Here is an 18,240-nt window from a genome sequence, read left to right on the forward strand (position 1 = left end):
CTTCTTTATATTCCTCAAGTTTTCCAGTTCACCTCATCTTGTTTTCTACTTCTCAGTAGATGAACTTGCTGTCTCTGAAAACAGAAGCACTTAATTAGAAAGTTTTACACACTTATCTACCTCTTTCATCATTTTTGCTTTTGTCTAGTCCCAGAGGGAGAGAGGCACCCCTCCAGTTTATCCATGTGTTCATATATTCTGTCTACTTAAGGACATTGCTCTGTCAATTTTATTTTCTCTTTCTATATCTTTGCTTTCTGGATCTAAAGAAGTTATTTTTCTTTGAGGAAGGAGTCACCTTTCTCATATAAAACAAATTAATAGAAATCAGAACTTCTGAATCTCATTTAAACATGACTCTTTCTAGCTCTTTTGTTTCATGTGTCTTTCCTTTCATAGCCAAGAAGCTTCCACTTCCATTTCCTCACCTCGCACTCCTTAACTCCCTGCTATCTGGTTTCTGTGCTTGCTTCTCTGCTGATTCTATTTTCAGTAAGGTGACTAATGATTTCCTGTGTATCTCTTCAAATAGGCTCTACTTATTCAATTCATCTGCTACTTTAGTGTGATTGACTTCTTCCTCCTTATACTTTTCTCTTGTTCCTTTGTTGTCCATAATGTCAACTCCTATTTTATAACTCATCACCTCTCTTACTCTTTAGGATTTCCTTTACAAACACTTTTTTCTCAGCCTACCTTTCTAGTGTTCCTGGGAGTTCTGAGTTCAACTCTCTACATCCACTATGCCCTGGGCAATGTCATTTATACCCAGACTGTAAATTCTGTGAAGGATGGGTACATGCATTTTTAAATCTTTTTATGTTTGTATAAAACAGTGCATGACACATACTGGCCATAAATAATATTGTTGAAGAAATGAGTGAATTTTGATAACATCATCCAAATGGTATCCGTGAATGAAAAGTAGCTCTGTAACTCCACCTTTCAGAAATAACCACAGATCCCAGATTGTTGTATATTTTCAGTCTTTTCTCCTGGAGTGCTTGAATTTTTTTTTACTCTGTTGATTATTTGAAAATCTATTATGTATATATATTTAGGACTCTTTCATCAAAGTCCAAAAATAGGAAGCATCCAGAACCACCAAACCATGAGGATGAAGATGAAGATGTCAAAGCTGAAAGACTGAAGGTCAAAGAGCTAATGAGTTGCCAATGTTGTGAGGAGGTAATTTAGTCTTTACTGCCAAGTCTTATTCATCGTGCAGTGATCACTTCCTCATGTATAGGAATTAATCTGAAAAATACTTTTCATGTGAATCAATATGAAAAAAGTCTTTTCTTTGAAAAAATATATTTGTCTACTTACGTTTGAATAAGCCATTTGAGTCATAAATGGGTATTTATTTATATACTACTTATTAGTGAATATAGTTCTTATGATATATGGACATGAATTGTGAGTAGCCTGTCATTTCATGATAGGTATATCTGATTTATTATTCTCTTTTTAAATTTTATTTCCCTTATTAGAAACCAGCCATCATGGTCAGCAATTTGCATAAAGAATATGAGGACAAGAAAGATTTTCTTCTTACAAGAAAAGTAAAGAAAGTGGCAACTAAATATGTCTCTTTCTGTGTGAAAAAAGGTGGTATTTGTTTTTTCTTAAATAATTTTTCCAGAAGAGTGATTTCCACTTTTAGTTTGATTTACATATGATAATTTTTCTTCAATTCCTTTAGGAGAGATCTTGGGGCTACTGGGTCCAAATGGTGCAGGCAAAAGCACAATTATCAATATTCTAGTTGGTGATATTGAACCAACTTCAGGCCAGGTATGATATATAAGGGTGTGGGAGGGAGATGCTGACTATGATTTACATTTTTTTAAAGATTTATTTATTTATTTATGATAGACATAGAGAGAGAGAGAGGCAGAGACACAGGAGGAGAGAGAAGCAGGCTCCATGCCAGGAGCCCAACATGGGACTCGATCCCGGGTCTCCAGGATCGCGCTCTGGGCCAAAGGCAGGCGCTAAACCGCTGAGCCACCCAGGGATCCCTGATTTACATTTTTAATTAAAATAAATTTCTTAATGATAGATTAGGATTCTATGTTTTTAGTGTTAATTATCTTAGTGCAGCTTGATCAAATTACCTTTTTGGTTATCGTTGAAAATAAAATACACAATAAAATTTTCACACATGCAGATGCATACATATATAGTATTTCTGCTTTTAAAATTATTACATGCATGGTGATTTGTCTCCCCATTTAATGGAAGACAATTTTATTTTTCTTTTATTTAACTTTGTTAACATACTGTGCAATTTTGGTTTCTGGAGTAGAATTCAGTGATACATTACTTACAACACTCGGTGCTTATCACAGCAAATGCCCTCCTCATTAGTTACTACCCATCTAGCCCATCCCTTCTCCCCTTCCCTCCATCTAACCTGTTTGTTTCCTGTCATTAAGAGTCACTTATTGCATGTTTCCCTGTCTCCTTTTTTTCTTTGCCCTCTTCCCGTATGTTCATCTGTTTTCTTGCCTAAATTCCACATATGAATAAGATTGTATGGTATTTTTCTTTCTCAAACTGACTTTATTTCACTTAGCATAATATACTCTAGCTCCATCTACATCATTGCAAATGGCAAGATTTCATTCTTTTTGATGGCTGAGTATTGTTTCCTTGTGTATATATACCATTTTATCCATTCATCATTCATGGACATTTGGGCTCTCTCCATGGTTTGGCTGTTGTTGATAATGCTGGAATTAAGGTAGTGTTGGCTCCATAGAATGAGTTTGGAAGTTTTCCTTCCTTTCTGGTTTTTGGAATAGTTTGAAGAGAATAGGTATTAACTCTTCATTAAATGTCTGGTAGAATTCATCTGGCTCTGGACTTTGTTGTGAGATTTTTGATTACTGCTTCAATTTTCTTTGCTTGTTTTGGGCCCGTTCAGATTTTGTATTTCTTCTTGCTTCACTTTTGGTTTTGGTAGTTTGTAGTTTTCTAGGAATTTGTCCATTTCTTCCAGGTTGCCCAGTTTGTTAGCATATAATTTTTCATAGTTTTATAATTGTATTGCTGTGGTGTTGGCTGTGATCTCTCCTCTTTCATTCGTGATTTTATCTATTTGGGTTCTTTCTCTTTTCTTTTTGGTAAGTTTGGCTAGAGTTTTATCAATTTTATTAATTCTTTCAAAGAACCAGTTCTTAGTTTTGTTAATCTTTCTATCAGGTTTTTTTGTTTCTATATTGTTTATTGATGCTCTAATCTTTATTATTACCTTCTTCTGCTGGCTTTAGGCTTTATTTGCTCTTCTCTTTCTAGCTCTTTTAGGTGTAAGGTTAGGTTGTATATTTGAGATTTTTCTTGCTTCTTAAGGTAGACAGTATATTTGCAATATATTTCACTCTTAGGATTGCCTTTGTTACATCCCAAAGGTTTTGGACTGTCATGTTTTCATTTTCATTTGCTTCCATGTATTTTTTTAATTTCTTTAATTTCCTGGTTAACCCATTCATTCTTTAGTAGGATGTTCTTTAACCTCCATGTATTTGTGGTCTTTCCAAATTTTTTTCTTGTAGTTCAAGTTTCATAGCATTGTGGTTTGAAAATATGCATGGTATGATCTAAGTCTTTTTGTACTTGTTGAGGGTTAATTTGTGACCCAGTGTGTGATCTGTTCTGGAGAATATTCCATATGCACTCGACAAGGATGTGTATTCTGCTGCTTTAGGATGAAATGTCCCAAATATATTTGTTAAGTCTATCTGGTCCAGTGTCATTGGAAGCCATTGTTTTTCTTTATTGATTTTTTGCTTAGATGATCTGTCCATTGCTGTAAGTGGGGTATTATAGTCTTCTACTGTTAACTGTGTTATTATCAATGAGTTTCCTTATGTTTATTATTGATTTGTATATTTGGGTACTCCCAAGTTGAGGGCATAAACATTTACAATTGTTAGATCTTCTTGATGGATAGACCCCTTAATTGTGACATAATGCCCTTCTTCATCTCTTTTTACAGTCTTTGTTTTAAAATCTAGTTGTCTGATGGAAGTATGGCTACTCTGGCTTTAGGTCTAAAATGAGTTTCTTCTAGGCAGCATATAAATAGATCTTTCTTTTAATCCATTCTGATACCATATGTCTTTTGATTGGAGCATTGAGTCTATTTATATTCAGAATGATTATTGAAAGATAGGAATTTAGTGCCATTGTGTTACCTGTAGAGTTAGTGTTTCTGGTGATGTTTCTGGCTCTTTCTAATCTTTGTTGCTTTTGGTCTTTTCTTTTTCCTCCACTTAAAGAGTGCCTCTTAAAATTTCTTGCAGGGCTAGTTTAGTGGTCCCAAACTAATAAAAGTAGTTTTGTTTGTCTGGGAAACTCTTTTTTTTTTTTTTTTTAAAGATTGTTTGATTTTTTTTTTTTTTTTTAAGAAATGGGGAAAGGTAGAGGAAGAGAACCACCAGTCAGACTCTCCACTGCATGTGGAGCCCAACGTGGGGCTCTATCCCACAACCCTAAGATCATGACCTGAGGTGAAAGCAAGAGTTGGATGCTCTTCTGACTGAGCCACGTGGGTGCCCTGTCTGGGAAACTTTCTCTCCTTCTATTCTGAATGACTGCCTTGCTGGATAAAGAATTCCTGTTCACATATTTTTCAGCATGTTGAATATTTCCTTCTGCTCCTTTCTGGCCTGCCAGGTTTTGGTGGACAGATCTGTTGCCAACCTGATCTGTGGGAGACAATCTTACTGTCTTCAGGAGATGGAGGAGCTAATATAGACCCTACCAGTCATCAGCCTTTGATTCTAAGCATCTCACCACTTTGTGGAAATTTCACGAAACAGCTCTGACTTCTGCTCTTCTCTCTCTTTCTTACTGGCCCGTTCAGTTTCTGGGAAATTCCAGGCACTCTCTTCTCTTTGGGTTTTTACCTTAACTTTTCCTTTTTGGGGGTATTCCTTACCTTGTAGAAAGCCAAATGATTAAATGTGCTTTACCTCCATTGCAAAAATATCACCTTCCAGTGAGGTCCCTCGATCATCCTAGTTAAAATCAGAGTTTGCCTTTTCAATCAACCTGCATTCCTGATGGTGTCACTGAACTCTGACTTAGCTGTGTATGTCCTTTCTTCATCAAAAGAATTAAAAACTTGACTTACTATTCTCCTGGTTCTAAGAAGGAGAATTAATTAGTTGACTTACCACTTTCTTCACAATATAAATTAAGCCAAAAGTTATTTAAAATTGGTTTGGGGGATCCATGGGTGGCTCAGCGGCTTGGCACCTGCCTTTGGCCCAGGGCGCGATCCTGGAGTCCCGGGATCGAGTCCCGCATTGGGCTCCCGGCATGCAGCCTGCTTCTCCTTCTGCCTGTGTCTCTGCCTCTCTCTCTCTCTCTGTCTATCATGAATAAATAAAATCTTTAAAAAAATGAAAATAAAATAAAATTGGTTTGTATTTTTATAGGTATTTCTTGGAGATTATTCTTCAGACCCAGGTGAAGATGATGATTCCATTAAATATATGGGATACTGTCCTCAGATAAACCCGCTGTGGCCAGATATTACATTGCGGGAACATTTTGAAATATATGGAGCTGTGAAAGGAATGAGTGCAAATGACATGAAAGAAGTCATAAATCGGTAAAATTGGAAACTTTTTATTACCTGAAAAAAGGTTTACATTTCACATTTTAAGAGTTTAATTTTTAAAAGCATTTTTTGTGGATCATACTTTTCATAGAAAATGGTCATTACTTTTTCATCTGTTCTTTACAGAATTATAGTTATAAAAATGTAATTTTTCTATTTATAATTACAGAATGAACATACCTATAAATGTCAAACATAAAGTGAACCTTTTAATCAAGATAGCAATTTAAAATTATATAAATCAGAGGTCTAATTATATAGTAAGCTTCAACAGTGTTCTAGAAAAAAGGCTATCAATGATCACAAACAGTGATAATAATACAATCCCTTTGTGTTACCTGTTTTGCAGGATAACAAGTGCACTTGATTTAAAAGAACATCTTCAGAAAACTATCAAGAAACTACCTGCAGGAATCAAACGAAAGGTACTTTTATTAAACAACAGATAAATGTGGGTCTTATTCATAGTTTAGAGCCTGATACTGTCTTAATAAAATTTCTTATGTGAAGCCTTATTAGTCCTCTCCCCCTGTTTTCTTTTTATCTAGTTATGTTTTGCCCTGAGTATGTTGGGGAATCCTCACATTACCCTCCTAGATGAACCATCTACAGGTATGGATCCTAAAGCCAAACAGCACATGTGGTGAGTATGACATTTAAGACACTTGAGACATGTTATGGTATATCATATTTAAGAATAGTTTGTTTTATTATAACTAATAAACTATTTGTTTTTATATTAGCTATATTTACATATTGATTTAAAATCTTACACAAATGACAAAATAGTAATTAAAAATTAAATATTTTTATTTCTGGAGAATCCCATAAGCTTTTATTTTATTTATTTAATTATTTTAATTTTTAATTAATTTATTTTTAAGATTTTATTTGTTTATTTGAGAGAGCACAGGCAGCAGATGGGGGAGAGTCAAAGGGAGAGGAAGAAGCAGGTTCCCCACTGAGCAGGGAGCCACACATGGGGCTCAATCCCAGGACCCCAGGATCCTTACCGGAGCTAGAGGCAGACACTTAATCAACTGAGCCACCCAATAAACTTTTAAACTTTATCATACTTCATACTTTCATGAAATATTAATACTTCATTTATTCCAGAATAAAAATAAATATTTGGGTAATTATTAAAATACAGAGTATTCCTGTCTGCATAGCTTTTAAAAGATTTTTTCCTAGTCATTTAACATATAAATTATAATTCTTATACTAACATTAGCTTGAGTTTATGTTGGACTACCTAAGGATTCATGGAGGTAGCCGGTTAGTTGATAAACTCTTTGAGCCTACATTTCCATGTCTATAAGATGCGGAGTTGGGTACAAAAGTATATTAAGTTTTCCCTATGATTTCATGGCTATTTTAGTTACAACATGAGAAAGCATAAAATTTTATAATTTATTTTTTAATGCATAGAAACATTTGAAATCATGGAATTTCTGTTTGATAAACTTTCAAAAATAAGGAAAAACAAGTTAGAAGACTCATAATTGGGCAGTATACAATAACTATAGCAATTGAAATTTGATAAATTTTATTAACCTAACTAGTCAAATACTTGGATTTTCATTAAGATTCAGATGCTTTACTCTGTTTATTTTACTTATGTTTTATAGGCGAGCAATTCGAACTGCATTTAAAAACAAAAAACGGGCTGCTATTCTGACCACTCATTATATGGAGGAAGCAGAGGCTGTTTGTGACCGAGTGGCTATCATGGTATCTGGGCAGTTAAGGTAAATGAACGCTTTGCTGTTTGGATGGGTGGGTAGGGTGACAGTGAATTTTGAATAATCATTTCAAAAACTTAAAATTATAAATTTAAATGTTAAAAAAGATACCCTTACTTGAGTTTTTGATTTTTTTTTTTTTTATTGATTAGAGAGAAAGAGAGCAAGTGTTAGAGAGCACAAGCAGAGGGGAGGGGCAGACGGACAAACAGACTCCTTGGCTGATCAGAGAGCCCAATGCAGGACTTGATCCCAGGACCCTGGGATCATGACCTGAGCCAAAGGCAGCCGCTTAACTGAGCCACACAGGAGAGCCCTTTACTTGAGTTTCTGAATCTGTTAGCTTTCTGTAGAATTACTTGGAAATATGTTAATTTCTAAAAAATGGCTAGCTACTTTGTTTTTTGTTTTTTTTTTTTTTTTAATTTTTATTTATTTATGATGGTCACACAGAGAGAGAGAGAGAGAGAGGCAGAGACACAGGCAGAGGGAGAAGCAGGCTCCATGCACCGGGAGCCCGACGTGGGATTCGATCCTGGGTCTCCAGGATCGCGCCCTGGGCCAAAGGCAGGCGCCAAACCGCTGCGCCACCCAGGGATCCCTGGCTAGCTACTTTGTAATTGGCTTAGTAATTCAACAATTTGGAATGTTTTCCATTCATGATATTTGTTATTTTAAAAAATTATTAAGCATTGTATTGGGTTGTAATCCAAAGTATAAAATAAGTATATTCATAATTCAAGTTCATACTCCTATAAATAAGTGGCTGAATAAATAAACATAGGAGGAGAACAAATTTTCCTTACAGAAAGACTCCCAACAGGTTATATAAATACTGCTCCCTCTAAGAGGAGAGGGTAATCCTCCACCTCCTAGGTTTGAGTCTGAATTTAGCCAGTCTCTTCTTAGTGTGTGGAAAGAAGGTGATCGTAACATCACAGCAGAGCAATGTCATGTGGATATCATGTAGCCCTGATAGCATGTGATAGGAAAGGTACTTAATCTTTGTGGCATTTTCTCCAAAACCCTTCATCCCAGTGTACTTATGGGAAAACTGTCAGACTACTCCAAATTGAGATACCTTCTACCAAAACACTTGCCCAGTTCCTAAAATTGTCAAAGGCAGAAAAGAAGGAAAGAGTAAGAAACTGTCACAGACCAGTGGGGACTACAGAGACATGACAGTTATGTGCAGTGTGTATCCTGGACAGATCCTGGAACAGAGAAAGGACATTAGTGGAAAAACTGGTAAAATCCCAATAAAGTCAAATATAAAGTTAATAGTAATACACTAGTGTTGGTTTCTTAATTTTGACAAATGTGCCACGGCAATATAAGACAATATTATGGAAACTGAAACTGGGTGAGGGGTATTTGGACACTCTGTGTATTATATTTGCAACTTCTCTATACATTTAAAAGTATTCCATCAAACATTTAATTTAAATCATCCTCTGAAAAATCATTCTTTGAAACTGTCAAGTCATTTTATGTCTGAGCTTTCTTTTAAAAATCACTACAGATGTATCGGGACCGTCCAGCATCTGAAGAGTAAATTTGGAAAAGGCTACTTTTTGGAAATAAAGTTAAAGGACTGGATAGAAAACCTAGAAGTAGACCGTCTTCAAAGAGAAATTCAGTATATTTTCCCAAATGCAATCCGTCAGGAGAGGTAAAGATTTTAAAAATTATTAATATTTTTTTGTAGAGGAATAATAATAAAATTTGGCTATTAGGGATTAGAAAAAAAAGTCTGTTAATATTACCAGTGTTGGACTAATACAGCCCAATGACTGGAGTTTTATATCTGACTTAATGTAGATCTTGTAATATTCAATAGTATTTAAACTTTTTTAAAGTTCACGTATCAGTAGTATTGAGAGTTGTTTTACATGGAAATATTTTAAGACAAAATTTTTTTGTAAATATGTATCAAAATAAGTTGTTGGAGTATGATTTTGAACTTTAAAAAGTTTGAACTTTAGCTTTAGAACATACTAGTCATTTTTAAATTTTTTTATATTTTATCTGTTTCCAGTTTTTCTTCTATTTTGGCTTATAAGATTCCTAAGGAAGATGTTCCATCCCTTTCACAGTCTTTTTCTAAGCTTGAAGAAGGTAAGATTTGAAAACCATCGTTAGGTAGCTTTCAATTTATAAAAGATTTTTTTTTAAAGTTTAGAAATTGAGACTGTTTTTTTGTGGGAACTATTATAAGTAAAAAGATAACCTTTTATTAATTTAACGTAAGATAGAGGTAAATACTAATATTGTAGAGGTTTGGTAGGTGAGCTATATTGTAGTGTAAACCTTTTACTATTTTAGTAGACATCACCATGGTTTTCCACATTGCATCTGTTGAGAAAGTTCAGTTTATTTAGCACTCGTGGTTCATTCCAGAAGTGAGAACACTGAGTTTCCAGAATCCTCACTTTGTATCAGGCCCTAGAAGTAGTGATGGTAGCAAGATTTCAGTGGCAGCAGAAGAGAGGAGAGGAGAATTCATGGGTTAGGAATGTAGACATTCCTAAAAGCTTAAAGCAGCTTATTGAAACTTGGCATTTTTTAAAATAAATGGTTGGCAGGATAAAGATACCTGGTAGCAAGTGGAGAGAGGTAAGCTCCTGTATGGAACAGATATTCATATACAAGCTGTTTTTTTTTTTTTTTTACAAGCTGTTTTATGGAATTTATAAACTATGAAACAACCTAATGCTGCTTGAGGAGAATTTCACTACAGAAATAAATAAAAAGGCAGAAAATTTGGTGTTAGATTAGATTGTTAAAGGATCTAAAATAAATACAAAAAAAGCATATGGACATAGAAATTATATCCAGAATCTAGTGCAAGAAATTCAGACCAGGCTGTATTGGAAATTGGGCAATGGGACATAGAGTAGGAAGCCAAAGAAGTTATGAGAAAAGGCATAGTACGGAAGACAGAGGAGGGTAAACAGGAGATGCTCCGCAAAGACGAGGTGAGGCAAGTAACATTGCAGGTGTGGTGTCTCGGCTGCAGAAGAGTTGTGATCCTGAGGGAGACAAGGGGACCAAGATAGAGTAAAGTAACATGTTTTGGCAGCTTCAAATTTAAATGACTGATTATAGAAGTGTTTTTTTTTTTTTTAAACAGATTGTTAGCTATTTAGTAGTTACTGCCATTTTTATTCTTTATAAATACTAATAAGTAAAATATTGTTTTCATATTTTAATAGCTAAACATACTTTTGCCATTGAAGAATATAGCTTTTCTCAAGCAACGTTGGAACAGGTACTATAAAGTTCAATTTTTAAAAATTCTTTTATAGAAGAAAATGTCTGATATTTAATTGTTTAGACTTAATTATTTATTTTTAAAGATTTATTTATTTGAGAAAGAGAGAGAGACAGAATGTGTCCGGGTTAGGGGAGGTACAGAACAAGATGGAGAGGGAAGTAGACTCCCCGCTGAGCTCGGGGCCCCATGCAGGGCTCAATCTCTTGACACTGAGATCATGACCTGAGCTGAAACCAAGAGTTGGAAGCTTGACTAACTGAGCCAACCAGGCACCCTCAGTTGTTTAGATTTATATTGGAGAGAGAGGGTGTTTGTGAACCAGAGACAGATTGCTGTACAATACACCTAAATTTTGTATAATTTTAAAAAACCTTTAGACTTTCCATCTATTTGTTTGGAAAAGTTCATTGTTGTTTATTTAGTAAAGAAAATGAAGGTTGTTGATATTATTTCATATATCTAAAGTTACATTGCTTAAATATTTATAAATTATTTTTTTATGACAGTGCTACTTAACATATATTAATCAGAAAACAATCTTAGTCCTTATAACATCCATCTTTGTATGTGATTTAAAGGATCTGTTTAAATAATATTAATGCCAGTATATCTCTTAATACTTGAATGGTTAATGTACTTAGATGTAGCCTTACACTGTGTCAGATGTAATTAAAAATTTTTCGAGATCATTGCAATACAGAATACTATATTCACTTATTTACTTTCATTAGGTTTTTGTAGAACTCACTAAAGAACAAGAGGAAGAAGATAGCAGTTGTGGAACTTTAAACAGCACACTTTGGTGGGAAAGAACACAGGAAGACAGAGTGGTGTTTTGAATATGTACAGTTCAATCTGTTTACTGAACTTATTTTTTTTACTTTGACTTTGGTTTAAAAGATATATTATTTGAATGGTAACTGAAGAACCATGAAAGCATTTGGGATTTTCCTAAGTTCCTTGATTGAAATGCTGTGGTTGTGTGTTTTGCTTTTCTTTAAATAACACTTGTGTATAAATAATTGAAACTGCATGTTTGTACATGAAGCATATTGAACTGCAGTCTGTATGTGAGGTCGAATATTTACTTTTTTACCTTTCAAAAATAGTGCTTTTAAATTTACGATTTAAAGAAATAGTGACAATAGTTTTATTTTTAATGGTTATCTTTATTTTTAAATTTATACCATCTTGTTACTTGAGTATGTGATATCTCAGTCTAAATTTAAAAAGCCTAATACATAAACAATACATAGACAAGAAATATAAAGCAAAAATTTCTTGCTTCTCTTTTTTAATTTCTAAAGAAACTTTGAGTGGAAGTTGACATCCCAGAGAGCAGTAAACACTAGGTAGTCCCGTGCAGATAGAGGTTTGCAGGAGGTGACATCCGCTAGGTGGCACTCATTCATCATAATAAGTGAAATGAGACCTTGTTCTATTAGGTGATGTTAGACATAGATGATTTAGGTCGTTGAAGAAACATTTCTTCTGCTCATGATAAAATTCACAGGTGTTTTAATTATAATTAAAGGAAGACTTTCTCTAGTCTTACTATGTAATAGCCTGATTGCGGTTAGAATGACATCATCTACACAGTTGGAAGAATTGACCATATGTTTTCCTGTACACTTCATGGAACATATAAATTTTTTTGTCATCTTTCTCCCAAAGGGCACATTATATTTTATTACAGAATAAAATAATTTGTTGGGTAATCATTTTCGTTCGTAAACTTTATTATTTGAATATCTCCTTTATAGAGTTTTAAGTATATCTGTCTAGGTTAATTAGTAACTCACCTCAGATTCACTGTGGCACATGGCGGGAGATAAATAAACCTTTGGGATTTAAGGATTAGAAGAAAACTATACATAATTCACTTTAATGAGAAACCAGAATTTTGCTCTGTCAGAATTGAAGTAAGGTTATGGTTAATGTAATCTTGGAAATATTTCCTGGTAGAGCCCATGTGTATGGACTACAGGTATAATGTAGTATAAATAATACTAGCTGACATTGTATTTCCACCGGATGAATGGAAGTATTAACTTGCAAAGACAAATATGTTGGGAGTATGAGTATTACAGTATAAAGAGTTTAAAAAAAAAAAAAGGAACGGAAGAATTTGGCACTGAGTTATTTTAAATACCCAAATCCTTTACTGAAATACTATTAACTCTTTAACTTAGGGAAACTTAGTGAACTTTTAACACTACACTATAAGGCATCTGTCATTTTAGGCTCTAGCAGTTCTTTCTCAGCCCAAGGTCTATGACTAATACTTCCCCATTGTTTTGGCAACTTACATATATTTCTAAAGATACCTACCTTTCCAGCTACCTCTGATGACTTGTCAGAGATTATCTGCTCTAATCTGTCACTAGTCTAACTGAACTGTCTACAGTCTCTGCTTGGATTTTACAACCCACTGCTAAGGTATTTCTCCTTTTAAGATTTAATTGGCACTAGTTTTTCATGTTCGATCAGCAGCTGACAGCCACTTACCTCATGATACCAAGCTTTTGGATTCTTCACCTGAGAATCTCACTTTTACATCTTAAGTAAAAGTTGTAACTTTCACTGAACTTTTAGTACTGCATAATAAATACAACTCAAGACACATTTGAAAGAAAATCATTACCTTTGTAGGTAATTAAATAGCATTGTGCATTTTCTAAAGCAAGTCACAGCTAAATGGTGCCGTAAATTTAAAGAGATACCTTTCAGTAACTAGTATTCATATAAATACCCAGGGGCCTCTTTTTTTAGCGTATATTTTTATAGTCCTGTATTGCCTGGAGCACTTAAACTCAGTTTAAGAAACAAAGCAATCCCTAATTCGCTAGAACAGTCACTGAAAAGGTAGTTTCTTAGGACCTGACCACACTGAGGAAAATGTGTTCTTTTAAATAGCACGTAGCTGACTGAGAACATTACCTGCTCCTCCTGCACATTGACTTGCCACATTCACTGTGCATCTGTGATTGTGTGACCAACGAAAAGGAAAGTCAAAGTTGAGGTTGTGCTGAGTAGTTGGCAGTTGGGTTCTTATCCATTATGTTCAGTTATTTTATTATTGTGCTCTTATAAGCTTTTTTTAAAAAAGACTTTAATTTTTTTGTTTTTACATAGGGTGAATATATTTTTGATCATAAATTATATGTAGGAATATTCCCTTTTTCACAGTAGTAAAATCTTTCCTATTCAGAAGTATAATTTTTTTAGAGTTTTTATTTAAATTCGAAAGTAAAATTTAATACTTAGGAAAGCAAGGGTGAGTGAAGAAAAGGATACAGTCCAAAAGGAAGTTTATCTTTATTTACAGTGGATAGTTCATGTTTTTGAACACATTTCAAAGTGTCTTAAATTCTCGATCTTAAATTTTTTCTATACCAACAATAAATATAAATACATACATTAGGCAAAAGTTGGAAAAAACAGCATCACCTAGTTTATATTTTCCATCTATGATCAAATTTTCAGAATAAAGCCTGGACTTTACTCAGTGACTCTGGTTACTGACTTTAAAGCAAACCTCTGTCTGCAGCTGTTGGGATTCAAGCAGATGGTAACCATGAAAACATGATGATGAATATACATTTCACTTTGTCTGCTCTTTTTTTTTTTTTTTTGAGTTTGTTATCAGTAGAGAACAAAAGGCTGTAGGTTTTCTTTAAAAACATTTCTTTTGTAAATTGGCATAGACTACCTTAAATCAATTACTTTGAGGTTGTTAAAATATTTTTAGAGTAATTTAATGCAACAGACCATTTTGAGTGATGATCTTTCAAGCAGTGAGTTTTTTGGATAGAAAGATAACTATCCATTTTGGCCCTGTGAGATCTCACTAGCAGGAGGAAGATCAACACTTATGTAACTATAATAGCACAAATGCTTTGCTAGTGGTACTAACACTTTTATTGGTGCACAATTAATTCTACTTAGGGTAAGTGTTGTCCTTGTTTTTATTGTTCTATTGGTCATGCATTTCATTCTGATTGTACTATGAGTTTGATGAAACTGTATTTTCATCTGTATTTTCATGTAACACATAAATAGGCACTGATTTTTGAAAAATAGGAATGCTTATCCTTAATGTATTTTTAATATGGCTAACATCCATTTTTCATTTTCTCTCCTGAAAGAACATATTATATACAATTAAAGAATTTATTCTCAGGTGAATAATTTTTATATCAGCTATTCTTCTAAGGTCAAAATTTACTTATTTTTTATTCATAATGTGTCATATGTAAGTAAATTCTCAATGCTACTCTTTAAGAAAAATAAATACTATATTATTAGTAATAAGCTTTAAAAACTGAAAATTTAAGATAAACCTTTCATTTTGTATACTAAAATGAAGTTTTTTGTTATTTAGTGTTGATAAATGAATAACGAGTGGCTCATTAAAAATGGAAAAACCTGGCACTAATAATTGTTAGTAATCATTTCTTAGTATCTGTTGGGAGTTTTCAAGTGCAGAGGGAACATTGAAAATTACTTGTGCTTTAATTCACATTTATATTTTAAGCTGAAACGCTATTCTTGTAGACCTTTTTATGTCAGTTCTTTTTTTTTTGTCAGTTCTATTTTGTGAAAATATAAAGCAACCACTTCACTTACATTTTGTTATGTTTATAGATTAAATTATTCCCAAATACTTAACACTACTTATATATTTATTGAATTCCTTAGGATTTTTGGATAGCTTTGATTCTTCCAAACACTTAGACAAGATTTTAAATTTAATGGACAAATTCTTCCCAGGAACCTAGGATATGCTTGCAAATCTAATTAATCACCTTTTTAAATTAAGCAAATAAACTTAATTTCAAGCATCTTAAAAATGGACATGACAAAACTACATGATTAGAAGGCTTACTCCCACACATGCATAAATGCAGGATTCCAGGGCAAGCCCTGGTGGCCCAGTGGTTTAGTGCTGCTTTCAGCCTGGGGTGTGATCCTGGAGACCCAGGATCCAGTCCCACATCGGGCTCACATCCTGCATGGAGCCTGCTTCTCCCTCTGCCTGTGTCTCTGCCTCTTTCCCTCCCTCCCTCTCTTTCTATCTCTCTCTCTCTGTCATCAATCAATAAATAAAATCTTTAAAAAAGCAGGATTCCAAAAAGTCCATACAATAATTTGAAATAATTTTTTCACCATCTCTACACATTTACCGATGAAAGAGCCATTTAAGGTCACCCAAGTTTACCTCTTGATAACTGGAAATTAAGACATGGATGGTGGTTAGGTTGCTCATTTAATGATCAAAACGGATCACAGACTATCTAGGAAGTAAACTAAATGCTAATATGAGCATAAAATCTGGATCTATCTTCAAAGAGTTAACTGACAGCTGTTCAGGTGGCCTTTCTTTATGTTAGAGAACTATTATAACAGGTATGTTTGTTTCCTAAGGCTGCCATAACAAAGTGCCACAAATTAAGTGGCTTAAAATAACAGATTTTATTCTCACAGTTATAGAGGCCAGAAGTCCACATTCAAAGTGTTGGATCCTGGGGGGGGGAGGAGGGGGGGCTCAGAGGCAGAATCCGTTCTGTCACTTATGGTAGTTGCCAGAAACCCTTGGAGTTCCCTAGCTAGCAGTTGCTTAACTCCGATTTTGTCACATGGTCATCTTCCTTGTGAATCTGTTGTCTTGGTGTATGTTGTCTTCTAAGAACACCCAGTCGTTTCAGATTGAGAGCTCCTCCTATTCCAATATGACCTCATCTTAACTAGTTACATCTGCAAAGACCCTATTTAGAAATAAAAGTCTCAGAAAACATGAATTTTGAGGGGAAGGGCACACTATTCAATCTAGTACAGTGGGAAGACCAAAGAGAAGTGCTTAAAACTGCCCTCTTCTCAGTAGGATAGGAAATAAAACCAACATTTCATTCTTGGAGGGGGGGATGTAGAGAGAATGGAAGAAATTAAAGATGCAGGTAGATGTAGCCTTTATTACACCTCCCATTTTCACATACTAATCTAGCCCCTGCAGAAACCAGACTCAGAAGATGGCAGTCTACTGCAAACTCAACCAAATAATAGCTCCTATTTAGCAGCTTAGCCAGATAATGCAGTTCTGCAAGAGTGGATTAAGAACAGCTTCTGTCATGTGGTATTCAGCTGCTAATTTATTTGGCAAATGATTTTTCTATTCCAATCAGAGAATCAGGAAGATTTTGCATTAATATGGAATGGTCGAAGTACATTTCAATCTTGCCCTAAGGTTAGACTAGAGTCCTCCCACCCTCAACATATTCCAAAGAAACTTGGATCAGCTGGGCATCCCAAAGAGCATGGCATTGTCTACTTTTTTGACATCATAGACCAGATGAGCAAGAAGTGGTGTTATTGGAGGCCTTGGTAAGATGTTGTGCTGCAGAGGGGATAGAACAAAATGCAACACAAATAATGCTGTACTGGAGAACAACATTCATTTTCCCTTTACTGTCCAAAGTATACTGGATTTTTTGTTATAATATCAATTTTGCACAAAGATGATTCATGATTCTTTAATGCCAAGTATCTTAACCTTGGCCCTATTGACAGTTGGGCTGGATCCTTCTTTGTTGTGCGTGTTGGGGGACTGGGTGGGAGGCTGCCCTGTTGGATATTTAGCAGCATCCCTGGGCTCTTCCTATTAAATGCCAGTAGCACAATAAAATGCTTCAATTTTGTCAAATGTCTCCTTGAGGGCAAGATCTCCCTCTTTGAGGACATTAACTCATAGATTTGGGTTGAAAGTAGATTCAGTTCATTTACCCAGTGGTTTCCGTGGAAAAGTTGTCTTTAATACTCTTCTTTGGTTTTTCCATATAGAGGTATGCTTCATATGCTGGTGTTCAAGGGAGGTTAGTTCCTGGTTCTGACTCAAATTAAGTTAATAGACACATCTTTTCAATTCTAATGGTTTTTTTTTTCTTCTAAAAAGTCACTATTAAAGTATAGTTGACAAATAATGTCATATTAATTTCAGGTGTTAAATTCTAATTTTTTAAATAAACATTCAGGGTTTGAGAGACTATGCAAACTTACTCTGAAGGTCTCTGCATAATGAAGTTTTCTCTCAGTGCTATTTTGTTACTCTTATATTTTGATTATTTTGTGATTTTTCTTATTACGTGTAAAGTTTATCTGCTATTCTCTACCCATTTCTTTATGAGGTTCCCAATTTAGGAAGGAGTTTATCTTGGGGGAGGGGGTATGCCTATTTTAAGCCTGTATTATGAATATTAGAAAGGAGTTCCTGAAATAAACATAAATATCTGCGAAGACACTATGGCAGATCCACACGTTGCAGTAAAGCTTTGCTTACATTTTGAAGTTTAAGGTAAGAACCTTTAAAGAAATTCTACAGATAGTATCTGACTTAGGGCCATTAACAGTCATATATAGTATTGCTAATAAAAGATGCAAACCCAGGGTCGTCTTGTGGCCCTCATGGACTTTCCCATGCAGCTGGGGGAAAAAAAGGTGAGAACTAAATTGTATAAAAAGCCACTGAAGTTTTCTTGGTCATTTTAGTCTAACTGAAAGTCAAAAGAATTTAGAATAAGAATTTACAA

At 34.4% G+C, this 18,240-nt stretch overlaps 1 protein-coding gene across 3 annotated transcripts in view; it reads left to right on the forward strand.

Annotated features, from left to right (window-relative positions):
* The window catches only part of ABCA5 (ATP binding cassette subfamily A member 5), a 73,009-nt gene extending 60,634 nt beyond the window's left edge, over positions 1-12,375 (forward strand). For all 3 annotated transcript variants that reach the window (XM_025436505.3, XM_025436506.3, XM_025436507.3), the window contains exons 29-39: positions 1,062-1,188; positions 1,494-1,611; positions 1,706-1,797; positions 5,451-5,626; positions 5,985-6,060; positions 6,184-6,278; positions 7,267-7,386; positions 8,903-9,052; positions 9,419-9,498; positions 10,596-10,651; positions 11,389-12,375. In XM_025436505.3, coding sequence (XP_025292290.1) covers positions 1,062-1,188; positions 1,494-1,611; positions 1,706-1,797; positions 5,451-5,626; positions 5,985-6,060; positions 6,184-6,278; positions 7,267-7,386; positions 8,903-9,052; positions 9,419-9,498; positions 10,596-10,651; positions 11,389-11,496 — 1,198 coding nt within the window. In that variant the 3' untranslated portion in view covers positions 11,497-12,375. The remainder of the gene's footprint in view (positions 1-1,061; positions 1,189-1,493; positions 1,612-1,705; positions 1,798-5,450; positions 5,627-5,984; positions 6,061-6,183; positions 6,279-7,266; positions 7,387-8,902; positions 9,053-9,418; positions 9,499-10,595; positions 10,652-11,388) is intronic.
* Positions 12,376-18,240: the final 5,865 nt, after the last annotated feature.

Source organism: Canis lupus, chromosome 9 (assembly GCF_003254725.2).
Source record: "Canis lupus dingo isolate Sandy chromosome 9, ASM325472v2, whole genome shotgun sequence".
NCBI classification, from domain to species: Eukaryota; Metazoa; Chordata; class Mammalia; order Carnivora; family Canidae; genus Canis; species Canis lupus.